The sequence below is a fragment of the Palaemon carinicauda genome, chromosome 2 (assembly GCF_036898095.1).
Source record: "Palaemon carinicauda isolate YSFRI2023 chromosome 2, ASM3689809v2, whole genome shotgun sequence".
Taxonomy (NCBI): Eukaryota; Metazoa; Arthropoda; class Malacostraca; order Decapoda; family Palaemonidae; genus Palaemon; species Palaemon carinicauda.
Window position 1 is genome coordinate 130,380,020 of NC_090726.1, and position 18,310 is coordinate 130,398,329.

Sequence of the window (18,310 nt, forward strand, 5' to 3'; positions counted from 1 at the left end):
AAGACAGAATAAGGGTGACGGGATGACCTCCCTTCAAGTTTGAAATCTTTCAACACCTACAGGAGTAGCTATGGCAGATTAATAGACAGACAGAAAGATAATCTCCATTCACACACATTCTAGCATGATGGAGAGCCTTTATCATAATCCTCATTTCAAAAGTAGCCGCTAACATGGTTCGATAAACAGAATTCCATAAGCCATAGGCTTGATAGAGAAAGTAGTTATGTAAGGAAAAAAATGGAACAAAAGTTCTAGTGTTACAACACACTGACAGGGGCAGACAATTTCTCTTTGCACAAATCTATGAGCGAGGAACTAGGTTGTACCTAGTTTGACTTTAATCAGATAAGCACGTATGAGAGGTTGTGAAGACAAATGTGACAAGATGCATTCAAGAATACAGACATGACCTCCCTTGATGAACATACATGTAACATGGACTACCAGAGTACGAAGCTGCTGCTTTACTGAAATTCCATTAGTTGATTAGGTTGACCCTTACACCTACTGTATAAGACAGGCAAACGACATTCCTACATGTAGGCTTATGAATCATGATCTACCTTTAAACAGTTTGACTCCGACCCCTTCAACTGCAAGACTACATGTCACATGCATTATCTTTAAATGATGGTATATCACTGTATCAAATTAGAGTGAGATACCGACAAGGATATCAAGAGTTTAGGTAGTAAGGTACGGATTAGACACATCGATTGGTAGGCAGTTGGATACTCTCTCAAAGACATCTAAATAAAACGGCCTAACTTCGTAGGAACTTGGTGATAGCATGGCAAGCGTTACTCCTACTGATGGACTAACAGATGGATGACAATTCTTTCAAAACCCAGGTTCATTCAAATTCTTTTATTAGTGTGGGAGTTGCGATGATAAGGTAAGCGTGACAAACAAGAAAGGTATGACTGAAATTCGCTCTTCCTAATAGTCCTTATACCAAATTTGAATCAGATATTTTCAACAGTTTAGAAGTTGAAATGAGAAGGTGTGTGTAGCAAACACCATAGATTGAAAGGCAACACTACAAGATGTTCCTCGTGATAGTCTTTATCCCAAATATGATTCAAATGTCTCCAACTGTAGAAGTTGGGATGACAAGGTGAGCGTGACAAACATGGCAGATTGAAAGACAACACTAAATGATGTTCCTCTTTGATAGTCTCAAATGTCTTCAGGTAAGAGTTCTCTTTCTTGAGGGTACAGTCGGGCACACACTTCTGTTTCCCTATTTCCTTTCCACGCTATGCTATTTTCCTTGTTGGAGCCCAAGGGGCTATAGCAACCTACTTTTCTAACTAGGCTTGTAGCTTTGCTAGCAATAATTATAAAAATAATAATAATAATAATTCTCACCTCGAGAGTTAATTTCTAACAGCTGCAATGTCAAAATAAGCTTGACCAGCACCCTATACTGCAAGTCTTCTTCCTGATAGTCCTTATATATAACTAATTTGACTCAAATATCTTCAACTGATTGAAAGTTGCGATGACAATGTAAGCGTTGACATATACAGACGGGCATAAAGCCCAGTTAACTAACAAAGGGAAGTGTAGTCAAGCCGTTTTTGTACGAATGTTACTTAATTCTTAACAGTGAGTTACTTGAAAATGTAACAACATTAAGAATACCATTGAAGACAAAGTTCATATCCAAATTCAAAACAAACACCAAATAAGTCTAGAATAGAAAACACAATTCTCATCATCTTAAGACTATTATAAGTATACATTTCCCATTTAACCTTCCAGTACGATAAATCCTAAAATAAAGATTCCTGTGTAAACACTGTCCCATATTGAGACCCAAAATTCGCCTCCAAGATCATTTCGACAGACGACGACATATTGAAGGTAACACCATTATACTTCTTAACGTAAAAAAGTATTCCATCAATGTCCAAACAAAATTCATTTTTGAATAGCAATGCCCGAGGTGCCAGTTAATTACAATACTCGATTCATGGTCACGATCGCGAATCCACTAATCTTAATGTTACCACAAACATTTAAAAAGTTAAGTCAAAGATCTAGACGAAATATTTCATCTTCTGTGGAAGCCATTGCATAATATTGTATAATAACGCAAGTCCAACCCCTAGAACTGCCAGATGGTCGATATCTCTTCATGCAGATCTTAATACAAATCATAACTGAAATAAATAGAATAATGTGCGATTTGCGATGTCAACATAAACATGGCAAGACACATTAGCGGACGGCGTAAGGAAAAACAGAACAACAATGGTCCTTCATTGCATCAATTTGGAGATGTAAATTACTACGACGAGAGAGAGAGAGAGAGAGAGAGAGAGAGAGAGAGAGAGAGAGAGAGAGAGAGAGAGAGAGAGAGAGAGAGAGTTGAAAAAAGGGCGGGAGCGCGGATGAACCAGGGAAACATGGTGAGGGGGCACGGACTGGGGAGCAGAGCAGCTCCAACCAAGTTCGGTGATGACATCATAATCTCCGCTTACGTCACACCCTTTATTCAAACACCTGCCCACAAGAGGTGATACCTTGACCGCGCCCGAAAATGCCCAATTGTTAACGATATTATTCCATAATCACCCCAGTATCTTGGAAGTATGTATCAAATTTCCTTTTAACTATTTGAAGCGAGAAAAGAGAATGAGTCACCAAGGACTCCATGGGGCCAAATTCAAATTCAGCGTTTCAAGAGAAAGATTTGGTTTCGTGAGGAAAACAAGCCGCAGATGAACGTTCCTAGTCACATCTGCTTCCGTGATCAAACGATTCTCTAATCATAAAAACTAAACTCGTAGCAGTCCACAGCAAAATGAATACAATCCAAGGTAACGGAACGTACCAACTGGCAGAACTCCAAACATAATGTAAAATATAAAAGAACAAAAGTTGTATTCATTCGAAAAAGTAATAATTAACCACAGCAAGTAAACGTTTTATTTCTCAGTTTAAGAAGTGTTAAGAATATTTCCTTTTAAACAAAAGACCATCCCATCTCGAATTGCCAAGGAAAACCACACACCTCAAGACCACAAGTAAACAAAATCTGCGAAGCCTCAGTTTACACAAGGCGGTTCAGCACGTGACAAATTCAGATTAGTTTTCGGCAACGCAAAAGGCATTGAGTCCAAACATACATATGTTATTTCCATGAAAACAACTGAACACCAAAATCTAGTGATGCGTTGCCCTGAAAAAAAAAATATGTAACTTGCAAAGAGCACACCTTGAACAATAATATTGTAACTACTTAAAAAAATACAAAATAAAAAAGGGAAATCGTTTGCCAGTAAGGACAATATAACTATAAATACTTACTAAGAAATAGCATTGACTTGTAACCAGATTATACTAGTCACATAGAAAAAAAAAGAAACTTGATTGTCTCGGTTAAGGATGTCAGTTAGGATGGAGCATTACTCATTGCAACAGCACGCAAAGGGGGGCGAGGACACTGAGGGGTGAAAGCGGCTTGAACAAATTCATTAAGAGTAAAATGGAAACCACAAGTGGCGAGGGAAAATACATTCACGATGATCTAAAAGTATATATATATATATATATATATATATATATATATATATATATATATATATATATATATATATATATATATATGGGAATACCTTTCAGCAAATAAATAAAGATGTAGAGGCGAGAACGCTCAATTGCTTCATAATCTCAGAGACAAAGGTATCAAATATAAATGAGAGAGAGAGAGAGAGAGAGAGAGAGAGAGAGAGAGAGAGAGAGAGAGAGAGAGAGAGAGAGAGAGAGAGATAATCGATTCTGCACTGGGTCAATAGTGAAGGAAAAGTCGTAACGGAAAAGGGTAAGCCAAGGTGTGGGCACAACTGGTTGGGGAGGTCCACTTAGTGCGAGCTACCACAATAGAACCCAACAAATGCGAGATCAGTTGAAGATAGTAATATAAAAAAAAGTTGATTAATTTTAGGAACTCAAAATAATTGTATATTTTATTCGAATGGGGATATGTATAAAATCCAGTATCTCCGACTTAATTTCACAGCAACCTATTTTAGAGGAATATGAAGTATTTGTTCATGGAAGCCCTTATGTTTTGAATATGACCAATATCGGGATGTGCATAAAATATGAGTCATAGATAGTATAACTCAGTCTTTCACCAATACTTTGCAAATTTCATTTATTATAAACAGAGTCTTTGTAACTAGTTACAATAGTCCAAGGAAGATCGACTCCAACAGTTTTAATAAATCGCTAAACAAATTCACGTGCAGTTAAAATTTACACGGCCATCATTTCACTCCACTGAGGGGACAATTACATATAGCTTGAGAGAGCAAACGGACACACCATATAAACATACACACACACACAAACAAGCACGCACACGTATAGTGAGAGCTTCTAATCTTTAACCACCAAATCACTTAAAAACTGTACTTACTAATCTTCCACAAGATGCTGCATGAGAAGACGTGATACAACTTACCTAGAACGAGAAAGAATATAGATGTAATTATATTTCGACACAAAAGTTATAATTTGTAGTTACGAGAAACATCTACAAACTAGAGAAGGTCAAAACGTATCAAATATAAACCAATACCCTAAAACATTCAAAACATATCTGAAAATAGTTATATGTCAGACAAAATATTAGAAAGGTCATCCGATCTCAGTATGGACACAAGCAACATACAGTACTGTACAAAGAGAAGCATGAGAGTGAAGCTAAAGACGGAAACACGTACCACACCAGAGATGACACAGCTGAACAAACGTGGGAGGGGCACTCAAACACTAAACACACATTGCAGTTGAGAGAAGGCATTTTACAAAAAAATTTAAATAAAAATAAAAATAATAATAATAATAATAATTATCATTATTATTATTATTATATTTCAGTAAAAAGATATTTTATTAAGGACAAAATCATTTTGAATAGAAATCAAATCTTTTGATTACAGATAATTCATAAATCTTTGAATTGTGGTTGACTTCACTACAATTCGCGTTTTTACGTGATTTACCATTTATAACAAACTGGCCTATAGTACTATACTATAGGCAAAACAATGCATGATAATTTCCTTAAAATATAAACTGCAATCCTAAAAAGAAGAGCTATTTCTGGTTTGTTCGTCCTTCAAATGTTACAAATGTGACCACATAACTTATCATATCTTAGCATGAGAGGCAATCCACGTGACGGTTTCAATTGGGAACGGATATGAGGTCATAACTTGTAACCGAGTCAACCGACTCAACCATTGACAACCGCCTGCTCCTGGCGTCCATTGCTGTATAGCATTTCTTCAGGATGGAGGGTTGCTTGCCGAAGTAAGCCTCAATAAACGGCGGGGTTTAAAGACCAAAATTGAAAATGATAACAAATGAAGTACGATTAAAACTAGAAACCACCATGAAACGAATAATCAATCATCGAAACTTTTATCAGGGAAAAACTTAATTTAAATATAATTCAGAGGATAGAAATTTGAAGCTTTCAAATCAATACTTGCATTCATAAAAGTTATATAAATTTGCAGTAGAAATTATAGAATTTATGATGTTATTATTGAATGTCAGTGGTAAAGTTAAGAATACATTAGTTGCCTCTTTAATAAATTCAAAGTCCGTTTTCTCTCATGTTCCTTCGTGATCACAGGGTAAACCACGTTAAAAGTTACTTCAGGCTAGACTACGGTAAAGTTACTTCTGATAACGTGGGAGCGAACCACATGACTTAATTATTAGGAAGAGTGTCTACAAAAAGTAAAACCTACCACAAATATATGAACTCTTCAACAACACAATTTGGTGTTTCGATAACTAGGTACAACAATAATTCATGAAAGATTATGGCCCTACTCGGGTTTGTTAACAAAACGAAACATGAAGGAAAGAACCGCCATACAACTTATATCTATTTTTTGCAATTTATTGACACTTTACCAATAACCAGCAAATCGAAAAGCTATAACAAATAACACAAAAATAGAATAAGATCCCGAAGACGGCATACTATGCTTAATTCACTCATAAAAATAGGAAAAACGAAAGTTCAAAGTTAAGAAACATTTAAAAATCCACAAAGTTGAGCACTAGGAACTAAGAGTTGTACTTGTCCTAACTGTAGAGTGAAAAGAATTACACTGAGCTTAATTGTAGTGTAAAGAAAATTTATTCGAAATAAAAGACGTTTGAGAAAATCCTGTGTTGATATTAACGTTTCGATTAAATGTTGACTAAATCCCAGATTTTAGATACACCAATAGTCATCAGATAATAAATCTAAATCAACTGCAAACTAATCAGGTTCACTTTTTAAACGTAAAAAGTGGATGTATTAATAAACATAAGGAGCCTACACAGTTTCACAAACCTTATTTGACTTCTAGAATGAGATTTAATATACAAAAAAGCTGTTAGCATATAATAATTCCTCTAGTCGGAAAATATTAAAAAACAGATGAAATATATGGAGAACATCATTCAAAAACCAAATCTAATTAAAAAATAAAAAATAAAAGCGGTGCACTAAAAATATCTTTCATAAAAACCAGATGCATTATAAATGTACTTAAAATCTAAATAACGTGAAAAGTGTGATAAACATAAGACTTCACAAAATCTTTCAGTATCAGCACTTGAAAACATTTTCAATTAATATCGTGAAATATTTTTGTGACAAATGCTTCACCTCTGAATCAGAGATACGTCATAAACGACTTCGTTTTGCGTTGACTAACAGTTAGGAGGAAAAAATATGTAGGAATTACAAGCTTGAGTTTTACTCTATAACAATATTTGTTAAGCTTACTCTATATTTTTCTAATCCCTCTTTAACATTCACTGTCCAATTTTCGCTTCCCCTTTTGAACTCAACCTTACAACTCAAATAATTAAAAGTTCTTCTTGCTAACACTAGACTTTTCACTCATTTATGCAGTTGTCTTCTTTACTATGCTTTTTCAATGTTTCAGTTTCATAACTTTAGACCTCTTAAATAAATGTTGTTTTCCCGCATTCTTGTACTCTAATCCCTATGATCAATTTTGATTAGGCAAACTTAATTTCCCATCACCATGGTGTAATTTTGCACTAGTAAGGGACAATTTATTTGGCAATTTCCAACATTTTCTGGTTAATATCAATCTTATTCTCTAATTAAATTTTGCTTTCTGTTTAGTTCCCTAGAGGCCTAGACCATGCTGTTATTCCTGGTTTCGTTTCCCAGCCTGTGGTAAATGGGATGAGAAGATCAATACCTTCTCTAGGCCTGATTATTTATGATGCTGGATAGTAATTAAAATATTTCTACCGTCAACGCGGTCACTGAAATGATAGTTTGCAAATATTCAAGACTGTAATTCATTCATTGGCTATTCTAAACAGGGACTGAGATGACTGGCCTATCCATCTTCTTTTTCTTAAAAGGTTGAATCATTATGATGTCATACATAAACTAGACTCACTTCAGTTTCAAATATATTTTCCCACAGTTTATTCCCTTACCATCCTGGGAAACTTGAATTTCCAGTCATCATCAGCGTTCCAAAAATAGCCGACGCAGATAAATGCATCCTAATATGGCAATGTGCAAAGTGCGTAACCTCATATGCAAAGCGGCAAGTCCATCCGTAATCAAAGCGTTTTGCTTGAATACACATTTTCAATAACAATGCGTTTTGATTTACTTCCACATAAATAATATAAAAAAAAAAAAAGAAACTACACTTACTCGGTGCAACTAGCCGAGTCTTCATCTTAATTTTCGTAAATATTTTGCACTGCATGAGTGGGGAAACCAAAAGACAATTAGGCGCAAGCAACTTCTCATTACGAGATAAAGTACACTAAATCTTTCTTTGCATGCATAAGTTTTCCACTACGCTTATAATCTTCTTTTGAGGATCGCCTGTAGATGATTTCAAGCTCATTTAAATTTGGTCGTTAGAATCTGCAAACGCTTATTGATGCCATGAATCTCATTCTCTCTTTCTTATTGTATATAAATAGCGAATCTATCGTTCTCTCTTTTTTCATATCATTATTACTAATAGTTAAGCTACAACCCTAGTTGAAAATACAGGATGCTACAAGCCCAATGGCTCCAACAGAGAAAATAGGGTGCTCTACTTTATACAATTTACCCTCAAGCAAGAGAACTCTAACCCAAGATAGTGGAAGACCATGGTACAGAGGCTATGTCACTACCCAAGATTAGAAAACAAAGGTTTGATTTTAGAGAGTGCTTATCCTGAAGAGCTGCTTACCATAGCTAAAGAGCGTCTTCTACCTTTACAAAGTGGAAAGTAGATACTGAATAATCACAGTGCAATAATCAACCCCTTAAGTGAAGAAGACTTTTTCGGTCATCTTAAGTGTTGTCAGGAGTATGAGGAAAGAGGAGAATGTGTCAATAAGAGGCTAGTTATTTGGTGTATGTGTAGGTAAAGGTAAAATGAGCCGTAACCGAGAGGGACCCAATGTAGTACCCTCTGGGCAATTAAAAGGACCCAATAACTCTTTAGCGGTAGAATCAAAGCATTATTCTCCTTCTAATAAGTTAATGCAGTCATAGGAAACAATGTATTTGCCGCTAACTCACATAAAATAGTTGATACCTTTTCCTTAGTTTAGCAATTGTTTCTAATCAGCAACAAATTAACTATTTTATTATGGCGACGACGCAATGTGCCAGAGTCTGGATCCCACTTTCCCAAATACTCCCTTCCAAATTCGCCTTCCAGTTTCCTTAATTTTAGGGCAAAGGCATGTGCAGCCGATGACGTGGTGCACTTAAGAATCATCATCATCTATTAGCGTGCCTTTTCCCATTCTTATGGGGTAACACGGTTGCCTTCTTTGGAAGGCCTTTGCTTTGGCTTTGGGGTGGACCGTAGTCCCGACTTATGAAACCTCAATCTGAAATGAAAAGGGGGTACAGGGGGTTGTCCCTGACTCCCAAAGGGAGCGACAGACGGGCTCTACAAGGACTAAATACCACACGATTGGGGAGGGGGAGCCTAAGATATAAACAAGTTTATAATAAAAATCCAGGAAGAAAATATGCTACAACCATTTTCCAGATAATAATTGCAGGTAATAAAAATGCACTTTGCAAATAACATGCCATGGTTCCATTTACCCAAGCAAAGATAATGAGGCCTAGATTGGAAAGCAAACATGAAAATGCTTCGTCGACATTCTCAAAAGGACACAGGCCGAAGACTGAGATGATAAATAAACCTTCGTCTCTTCATCTCAGTAGAAATAATTTGCATGATTTCATAACTTTCCATTTTCATCTCTTCCATTCGTCTTTTGTATTTACCCACTACCTCATCAATAAGCACCATTTTCATCCTGTGTTGTAACAGGCTATTATTTCCAATCCTAAAATTCATACTATCACTTTCAAATTCATAAAATTTCACCGGGACTTTAACAACTCAATCCACTGCATTTTTCATTCTTAATATATTTCATCCCTAAATACTATTCATTCTCCTTCCTTAGTCTAAACTCATTCATTTTCACTCCCCCACCCAGTCCTAGCCCTCAGGGATCCTTTTTTATGAAGGCAGGAAAGGGAAAGCCACCATCAAAAAAGGAAACCAAACAAAAGACGGGGTGGAATAAAATGCTGAAAAATTCCACACACGCATCGTCAAAGGGAGAGATGTGGTGCCATGAGTGGAAAACCGATTGGAGAGGGAAGGGGGACAGGGGGAGTAAATAGGAGGGGAGGACAAGAGGACTGCCTCGGAAGAAGAAGAAAGAGACTAATGTTGACATGTGAAGAATGCCTATGATGGATGGAAGGAGGTAGACTTGAGAGAGAGAGAGAGAGAGAGAGAGAGAGAGAGAGAGAGAGAGAGAGAGAGAGAGAGAGAGAGAGTTTGAGCTAGGAATATAATAAAAGCTCACCAAAACATCATCATCATCTATAATATCTCAAAATTAGACGCTCTTTCAAGCAACATATCACAGTTACTGACGGCATGCAGTACTGGCTGAAGAACAAAAATCAGGGCGATTGAGAAGCTCAGTTACAATATAAATGCCACCGAGGCAGCCATAATCTTCAACACCAATAATAATAAAATAAATGACTTCGTCGAATTATCCTTAACAATAGGAAAACTTTACATCGCCAAAAGAAAAAAAATATAACTAACTCGTAAATAAAATTTTCACTTGAAATCCATAGAATTTATTAGGTTTTAAGTCAACTAGGGTGCTCTACCTTCTACAATCAATATCTCCGTTTACTTGAGAAAAACGTTGGACTCATTTCTGTCATCCTCTTAAGCTCAGCACAAAGACAAGCACCGCTCGAAAGCACAAACTGTAACCTTTTCGGTTTGGGTTTTAATCAGAAGTCGAAGGAAAATGGAATCTACTAGTCATGTAATCTAACAATTCCTGAGGCAACAAAGCTTTGAACCGACATTTGATTGGAAAGTGATGAGGAAATGAAATTTTACAATATTGTTGGACAGTATTATATTCAAATTTTTTTTATAATTTTGTCATTTTCCTGATCTTCGAGACTTTCAAATTTCTGGAATCATTTGGGAAAAAAAATATACGGACCATGACAATACTGCCTACGAATAAAACAAGAAAACTTAAAAAAAGAAAGAAAGAAAATCATTCAAGGTCAACCAAATAAGAGTAGTTTCGAAACCCATAAACGTTTTGTAAACAACTGTGATGCTCGATACCAATAAAATCAGACAACAGTTTACGTAAAAAATTGATCAATTTACTTGTGACAGTCTAATCTTGGGAGACTTGAAGACGACATAAGGGCAAAAAGTGCGAAAAACTTGGAAGTTACGACAAGGAAGAGAAGCGGAAGACCAAATAAATGCTGGAGAGAAGGGCCACACCAGCCATTGGAGCCTAGGGGCTCTACGGTCCAGGAACCAAATGCATGCCAAAGATACGTTTAGTCTTGCGTTTAGTATGTGAATGAGGGCTTGGCGTAATACTGATGAGCGTTGTGTTTAGGTATGGAAAAACTTCTGTAGAAGTTTTCTGTGCAAGGGTCATCCTCGAATTAGTAATTGAAATATAAGCGAGAACTGTTATACGGCTTCACATTAGCAGGGGTCTTAAAGACCCCCCCACCAAAGGTCCTTTCGAACCCAAAACGACCTAAAATAGAAGTTTGGGGGATTGCCTCCGGAGAAGGGTCACGCGTTTGATCGATATGAAACGCAACGCATGGCTTTATAAGGACACCCACAAATAGCATTTAACCCAAATATATCGGGTAAAGAGGAGATGATTTATATATATATATATATATATATATATATATATATATATATATATATATATATATATATATATATATATGTGTGTGTGTGTGTGTGTGTGTGTGTGTGTGTGTGTGTGTGAGTGTGTATGAGAGAGTGAGAGAGAGAGAGAGAGAGAGAGAGAGAGAGAGAGAGAGAGAGAGAGACTCAATTAAATAAAATAGGTCGAGCAATTGGACAGCTTTAATTACAATTTACCAATGGTAATACACATAGAAAGGGAAAATTCAATGATAATACTCATGCTTGAAAACTTCTTTGTTAAAAACAAAAGTTTTAGTTTTTAAGTAAAAATTACATATAAATTACGAAAACTTAAATGTATGAATGATTATGTTACTGATTATCTATTACCTAAATATATGAATATGTTAATGGATACGCTCATCCAAGAAGAAACAAACAATATGCTGTATACGTGAAACAACTGTGCTCATTTAAACTTGAAAAACACAAGCCCATTACTTCACTTCTTTATGAGCACTAAGACCAATTTTGAGGGTCTCAGATTTTACGCTAATTAAAGGAGACACATATATCTTCCTATAAGTTTAAAACACAAAGAACTTAGAAAAAAGTATAATAGAACAAATTAATTTGCGAGTTTATATTAAAAAAAACCATTTACTACATCACGACGCTACATCATTATTGCCTTTTTAATTGGTATAACCTTCTTAAGAGTATATCTCCACATGGTTTATGTAAAATACGACCATTAAGAATATTGCAAGTAACAATATAGACTTAACAATAGGCAGAATCAGACAATTAAAGGGGAGTAGGTTTGTGAACTTTCAATCCACAGACAATATTTGTTATTGAAATCATGTTATACCAAGAGTACCATCAACTAAAACAACAATTAAATCTTCAAGAGTTCTCGCTGCCTACCAAACATATCACGCAACTAATTACCGACAACGATTCCAGTAGATTACTGCATAATTAGGACCCTTCATGCAGTCCTCTGACATGGAATATCTAGATAAACTATAACACATGACCAAAACAACAAACCTCATTAGAATACTACACTTTTGCAGGGTAAACTTCCTTTGTCAGGGCGTATTAGTGCACAGAGAGAGAGAGAGAGAGAGAGAGAGAGAGAGAGAGAGAGAGAGAGAGAGAGAGAGAGAGAGAGAGAGAGAGAGAACATGCAGGTCATGAAGAAGGATATAGACCCTAAGTACAGAAATATAAATCCTTCTTCAACCTACATGAAACAACAATTAATGAGCCATGGATGGATTAATCGTAAAACTGCATTACATCCAGTTATGGGAAACCATTTAAAAAAATATTCGTTTTAAACAGAACAAAAAGGAACCATGTACGTGATCATCTTAATATTTCACATTTCATTCTTTCCTATAATCTCTCTCTCTCTCTCTCTCTCTCTCTCTCTCTCTCTCTCTCTCTCTCTCTCTCTCTCTCTCTCTGCACTGAAACAACTGGTTTATTGCTCCTTGGCTCAAGCTAATGCCAAACAAATGTTTAAAATGATCTCGTCTTCCTTTAAATTTGACGATATAATTTAATCCAATCACCTACATAGCAGGGTTATTCAACAATCTAATTCCATTATCTATACCAGATCTGAATTCATAGTCTTCTATTATCTTCACAACTGTTTATCTGTAGTTTGGTCCCATTGCCAACATTAAAAATAGGCCTGAACCCCAATTATCATAAATCATCAGCACCAAGTCATTCGTCTATAATCTGGTTCCAATGACGGTCATCACAATTCATCTCTGCTCGGCGGACAATTCCTAAGACATCTCACACCAACCAGTATAAAAACTCGGAAGAGCCATAGGTACTGAGCTGACGTCACACCACGTCAATGAACCTACACTACACATGAAGAAATGCCTCTCTGCATGCCACCCTGCCACCACAACCACATACTTTCGATGCAAATTGTGCCATGAGGTGTACAGCACATTTTCGACAGACAAACAGATACACTCACACACACACCACAGTATATCACTCACAGCTTCCATAACTACAACTCTACGAATGTTCATAAGTAAAACGTTAAACTCAACATACTACTAATGCAAAAGTCTTCTCCATATAACATTATAACAAAGCATATACTGTACATTATATATATATATATATATATATATATATATATATATATATATATATATATATATATATACATATATATATATATATATATATCTATACATATATACATATATATATATATATATATATATATATATATATATATATATATGTATGTATATATATATATATATATATATATATATATATATAAAATATTAAGAATTTTTAATACCAATATTGTGTTTATTATAAACTTTAATGTATCGAGATTTGTATTATTCTAAACAATGATATATATATATATATATATATATATATATATATATATATATATCACGTGTCAAAATAAAAAGTATATTTCTTAAAAATGATAATAAAACATATTTCTTCAAATCCTCTTGCTAAATAGGAATCAGCAATAAATAATGTACATCCTAGTCCTTCTAAATAGGAATAAATTAATAGCAATTCTTATTATAATCAAAGAGCTGTTTAATAAGAAACCAAAAATGCTTTCTGGCTGGACTAAATTCCTCGTAGTACAGAATGCCAGCTTATGGAAAAAAAGGGGGGGGGGGGAGAGTGACTAATTCAAATCCAATAAGCATAACGTATAATCTCGGTGAGAAACAACCAAGATACACTGAACACCCGAATATCCATGGAATGAAGTAATGAAATATGCCAGTACAATATACATTAAAAATAAACATTTACAACTAGATTTTTTGATAACATACCAATACCAAAAATTCACGCATGCCGTTTCTTTGGACACTAATGAATGATCAAGATCAGCAAGCAAGTTTGTTATTTTTTGTTAAAATGAAATGAAATATGGTAGCCATGAAAGTCTTGTGCTTAGCCTTCGAATCTATAATATGGGTAACGGGGTAAGAAAAGTACATATAATAAAATAACCACATAGACAAAAGTTGAAATCATTATGTATTATACAATTTCACAGAACAAATGATTTACAAAAAATACTCAAATACAAAGCCAACATCCAAAAGTACATTGTACTTACCGGAATGACAATATCCGGAACAAGGTTGATTTGGGATTCGACAGAATCTCTGCCAGAGGTGAAATTATTAGTGCGACTACGTGGAGACTTCACCTTCGGGGAAAGATATCCTCCCAGGGCATCCTTGATAACACCCTGGTCCAAGGACGTGGAAGAAGAGTATGATGTCGGCGTCGTGCAAGCAGTCGAAGACACAGACGTTTTGCACTGGTCTAGGTCAGTCGTGCTGGAGTAGTGTGACGTGGGTCGACCATTCAGAGCACTGTTGTGGGAACTCATGCTGCTGGAGCCAATGGTCTTAGAGGCTGACAACCCTAAAGGCGTTCCCTTAGCACCGTGCCTCTTCAATGCATCATTGATCCGAGCTAGTCCTTCGTATATGGCTACAACAGAGGGACTTCTTTCTCGGTCCACACTAGGAGGGCGACTTCCTTCCTTCTGGTCACCCTGTCCAGAACCAGAGGATGTAGTGCCGTTTTTAGTAGGGAGAGAATAGTCCCTAGTAGCATTACGCCGATCATGTAAATCACAGCTGTATGTTCTAGTGTACCTTTTCAATTCTACATTACTACTGCTGTAATTTCCTATCCTTTCAGCACTTCTTCGTTCCGCTAAGTACTCCCTTTTGCGCCGGTTAGTACGCCTTTCTAGAGTGGCATATCCATTCACAAAAGTAGACGGGGTTGGAGAAGGAGAGGACGACATTTCGGCACTGTTCTGGCGAGAGTACTTGCCAATCGTAGGGGTTGAACTATTCACAGTTAAGGGCAGTTCTCCACTGTTGTGTCTCGAGGCTCGTCCTGATGATGAATAAGATTCAGTGCAGTTGCTCAAACGTGAATAACACCTAGTTCCCACGGACGGTGTAGCCGAAGAGTTCAAGTCCAAACTACTCCCTCGTGAATACCGATTTGGGCTTGATGTTAACTCCACGCTGCTCTGTCTAGAACCTCTTCCACTAGACAATGAGCCTTGGTCGACATTTCTTTCTGCAGAGTAACGGCTATCATAACCTGACAAGTCATTATTACTGGAATACCTAGAGTTACTGCAGCTTCCACCTTTGGAAACAGTTGTCCCAAGGGAGCCAGAAGAAAAATAATTCGACCTAGCTGACTGTGACCCCAATCGAGAGCTATATGAGGAAGGGCTGCTATCAAGGTTTCCTGATTTGTAATCTATGGAGGCATTTCCGCGCCTCAATGAACTGTAAGAAGAGGGCGCTGCTGAAACGGATGTCAAGTATGAGGAGTAACCAGAGGTTGGTCTGCCACCTATAGAACTGGACGCTTTACTTGTATCTCTATCGAAACTGCTGTTCCTTCTCCCGGTTGTTCCGTAGGATGTTCCTGAGTATTTCCTGGCAGTGTAGGACATTTCAGGCGGACTTGCCACTGTTACACTATCCAAAGCAGTTGTGTGTGCTCCAGAGTACCTATAACGACGGCCTCCCCCTGCCCCAAAGCTTCTGGATAAATTTCTATCCATGATTTCAAGTACTCAAAATAATCAAAACCTAACACTTCATATATGTATCTCATAGGGCCTCTGGTGTCAATGACAGGTTTCCTTTACTGCATATAAAGTCAACTGGTAGTTCTCTGTCAAAAATGAAATTTAAAATCTTTAATTACACACTTTAAATGTACTACAATCCTTTTCAATATGCAATTCAAAATAATGCCACAATTTGATGGTCATGAAAATGCAATTCAATACGAAAACCTTTTACATTCCATCTTTATTCGTTGTAAAATTCCTTACTTTTGCTATATTCTTTACTTTACTAACTATTTTTTTTACACTTTCAAGAATAGTTCATACATCTTCCTTCTTAAAATGGCTGGGCATCAAGCGTGAGAGGAACCTTGAAAAAAAGCAGTCCAGAAATACCCCTATGAGTATCACCAGGCGGCTTCATGCAAGGATAACGACAACATTCAATCAATAAAAACGAATACAAAGCCCAAGTTGTTTCCACAATCTTAGTCATTCTCAAACAATTATTCCTTTCACCAATCTATCTATTTTCTCTCTTTCCGCACGCTCTCTTCCTCTTTATTTCTATATGGTGCATTATTTCTTTAGCAGTTGCCTTTGAGCAAATTATAACTTTAATTTATCTTCCTTTTTTCTCTATCTATATGGTGCATTATTTCTTTAGCAGTTGCCTTTGAGCAAATTATAACTTTAATTTATCTTCCTTTTTTCTCTATCTTTCTCAATCTTAAAATAAACTATGTTATAAAATAAACTAAATTAATATTCAATTATTTTTTTAACTTCCTGTTTACCTGCAGAACTCGTAAGTTCGTCAAATTTACTGTAAATTCAAAATATGATAAAAATAAATGGGGCAACAGAGAGAGAGAGAGAGAGAGAGAGAGAGAGAGAGAGAGAGAGAGAGAGAGAGAGAGAGAGAGAGAGAGAGAAATAAACTAAATGGATAAAACTAGAAATCCCACATTCATCAATTTCACAAGTTCGTTAAACTGGGTTGTACCAAATAAAAGAAAAAAAAGAAAAAAAAAAGGTCCTGGACACGTACATTTCTGAGAGCTTGGAGGCTAAAACAATTATTCTTTAATGATAAAACAATAGAAAATTACGAAAGGCAACTTACATAATTAAAAGAGGATAATCCCTAATTTATATGAGAATAAATGCATATTTAAAAAAAAAATCCAATCTAAATATTCTTTTAAGAAAGAAAAACAATTAACGATTTCCCCCAAAAGTAGAAATAACCGTTTCACGGAATGAAGTTATAATTGTTTACAAGAAATAACTGCAGGTAACTGGCCCACGAGACCATAAAAATGCGACTTTCACAGAAGAAAAATGTAGGACTGTTACTAAGAATTGTCTTCGTAAACGAAATAGAAACTGTTTTCCAAGTAAAAAGGAAAAAAAAAACATTTTTGATCTAACATTCAGAATATTAGATCAGCCTCATCATTTTAACCATATTCCTAAATACAATATAATGCCTTCTATGTATGACTGTGTTTTGTGTGGTTTAAGAATCAAAACTTGATCGAATTCTTTACTGGTATCATACTAGTCTTGTTTTCAAACTTAGGCCTTGGTGCTTTTATAGAATTAAGCTTTTACAACTAAAGTTGCAGCTTGCCTTCGATAACAATGGTTAAAGTTTAAAGGCGTCTCGTTTCCGTTCCAGTGTCACCTGAAGACATACGCCCCAAACCGTGAGCTTGCCTATCCCAGCAACCAACCCACTACATTATGCCCAACACACAGCCATAACCTCCGCAGTAAACAGCCTAAACTTACGTTCCCAGACTGGGATCGATCTGTCGCTTTGTGATTCCGAGGCGAACGCGTTACCACAGTACAATCAGGAGGCTAATAATCAAGATATTATCAATTACAAATTCAATGAATTACTAGTACGGTATATATTGGTATTCTTGTTAATAAATGAAGCAATAACATTAATAAAGATGAAAACGAAAAATAATAAATGAAAAGTGTTAGGACACTTTTCAGATAATACACAAGCAATGCTTTCGTTGTATTGAATGTATAATAAATCTAAAATCTTTGGACAGTTTAAAGGTTAAAATATACTTGGATTATTTGGTGTGTTTTGAGGGTCTAATAGATCAAAAAGTTTTTGAAATGATTCAAGGGTGTAATAAAATGCTTCCAAACAGAATGAGGTGTACAAGAAGAAGGGAGTTATGCACCGATGTTTCCTCATGTGACAACACGATGTTGGAATGTTTCCGAAAAAATAATAAAAGTTTCAGGAATAATATCGAAGGCAATTTCATGACCTATATTTTAAGCTCAACGAAACCGGGACTGGATATATAACAGACCTACTGTATATTGAGCT

The 18,310-nt window shown here is 35.9% G+C and overlaps 1 protein-coding gene across 1 annotated transcript; it reads right to left on the bottom strand.

Moving 5' to 3' along the window:
- Nucleotides 1-1,597: 1,597 nt before the first annotated feature.
- On the bottom strand, nt 1,598-15,936 carry LOC137620027 (uncharacterized). The gene is made up of 3 exons (XM_068350308.1): nt 14,449-15,936; nt 4,436-4,480; nt 1,598-1,699 (listed from the first exon to the last, which is right to left on the bottom strand). The coding sequence occupies exons 1-3, from the start codon at nt 15,934-15,936 to the stop codon at nt 1,598-1,600; spliced, it is 1,635 nt and encodes a 544-aa protein (XP_068206409.1).
- Between the last annotated feature and the right edge of the window lie 2,374 nt (nt 15,937-18,310).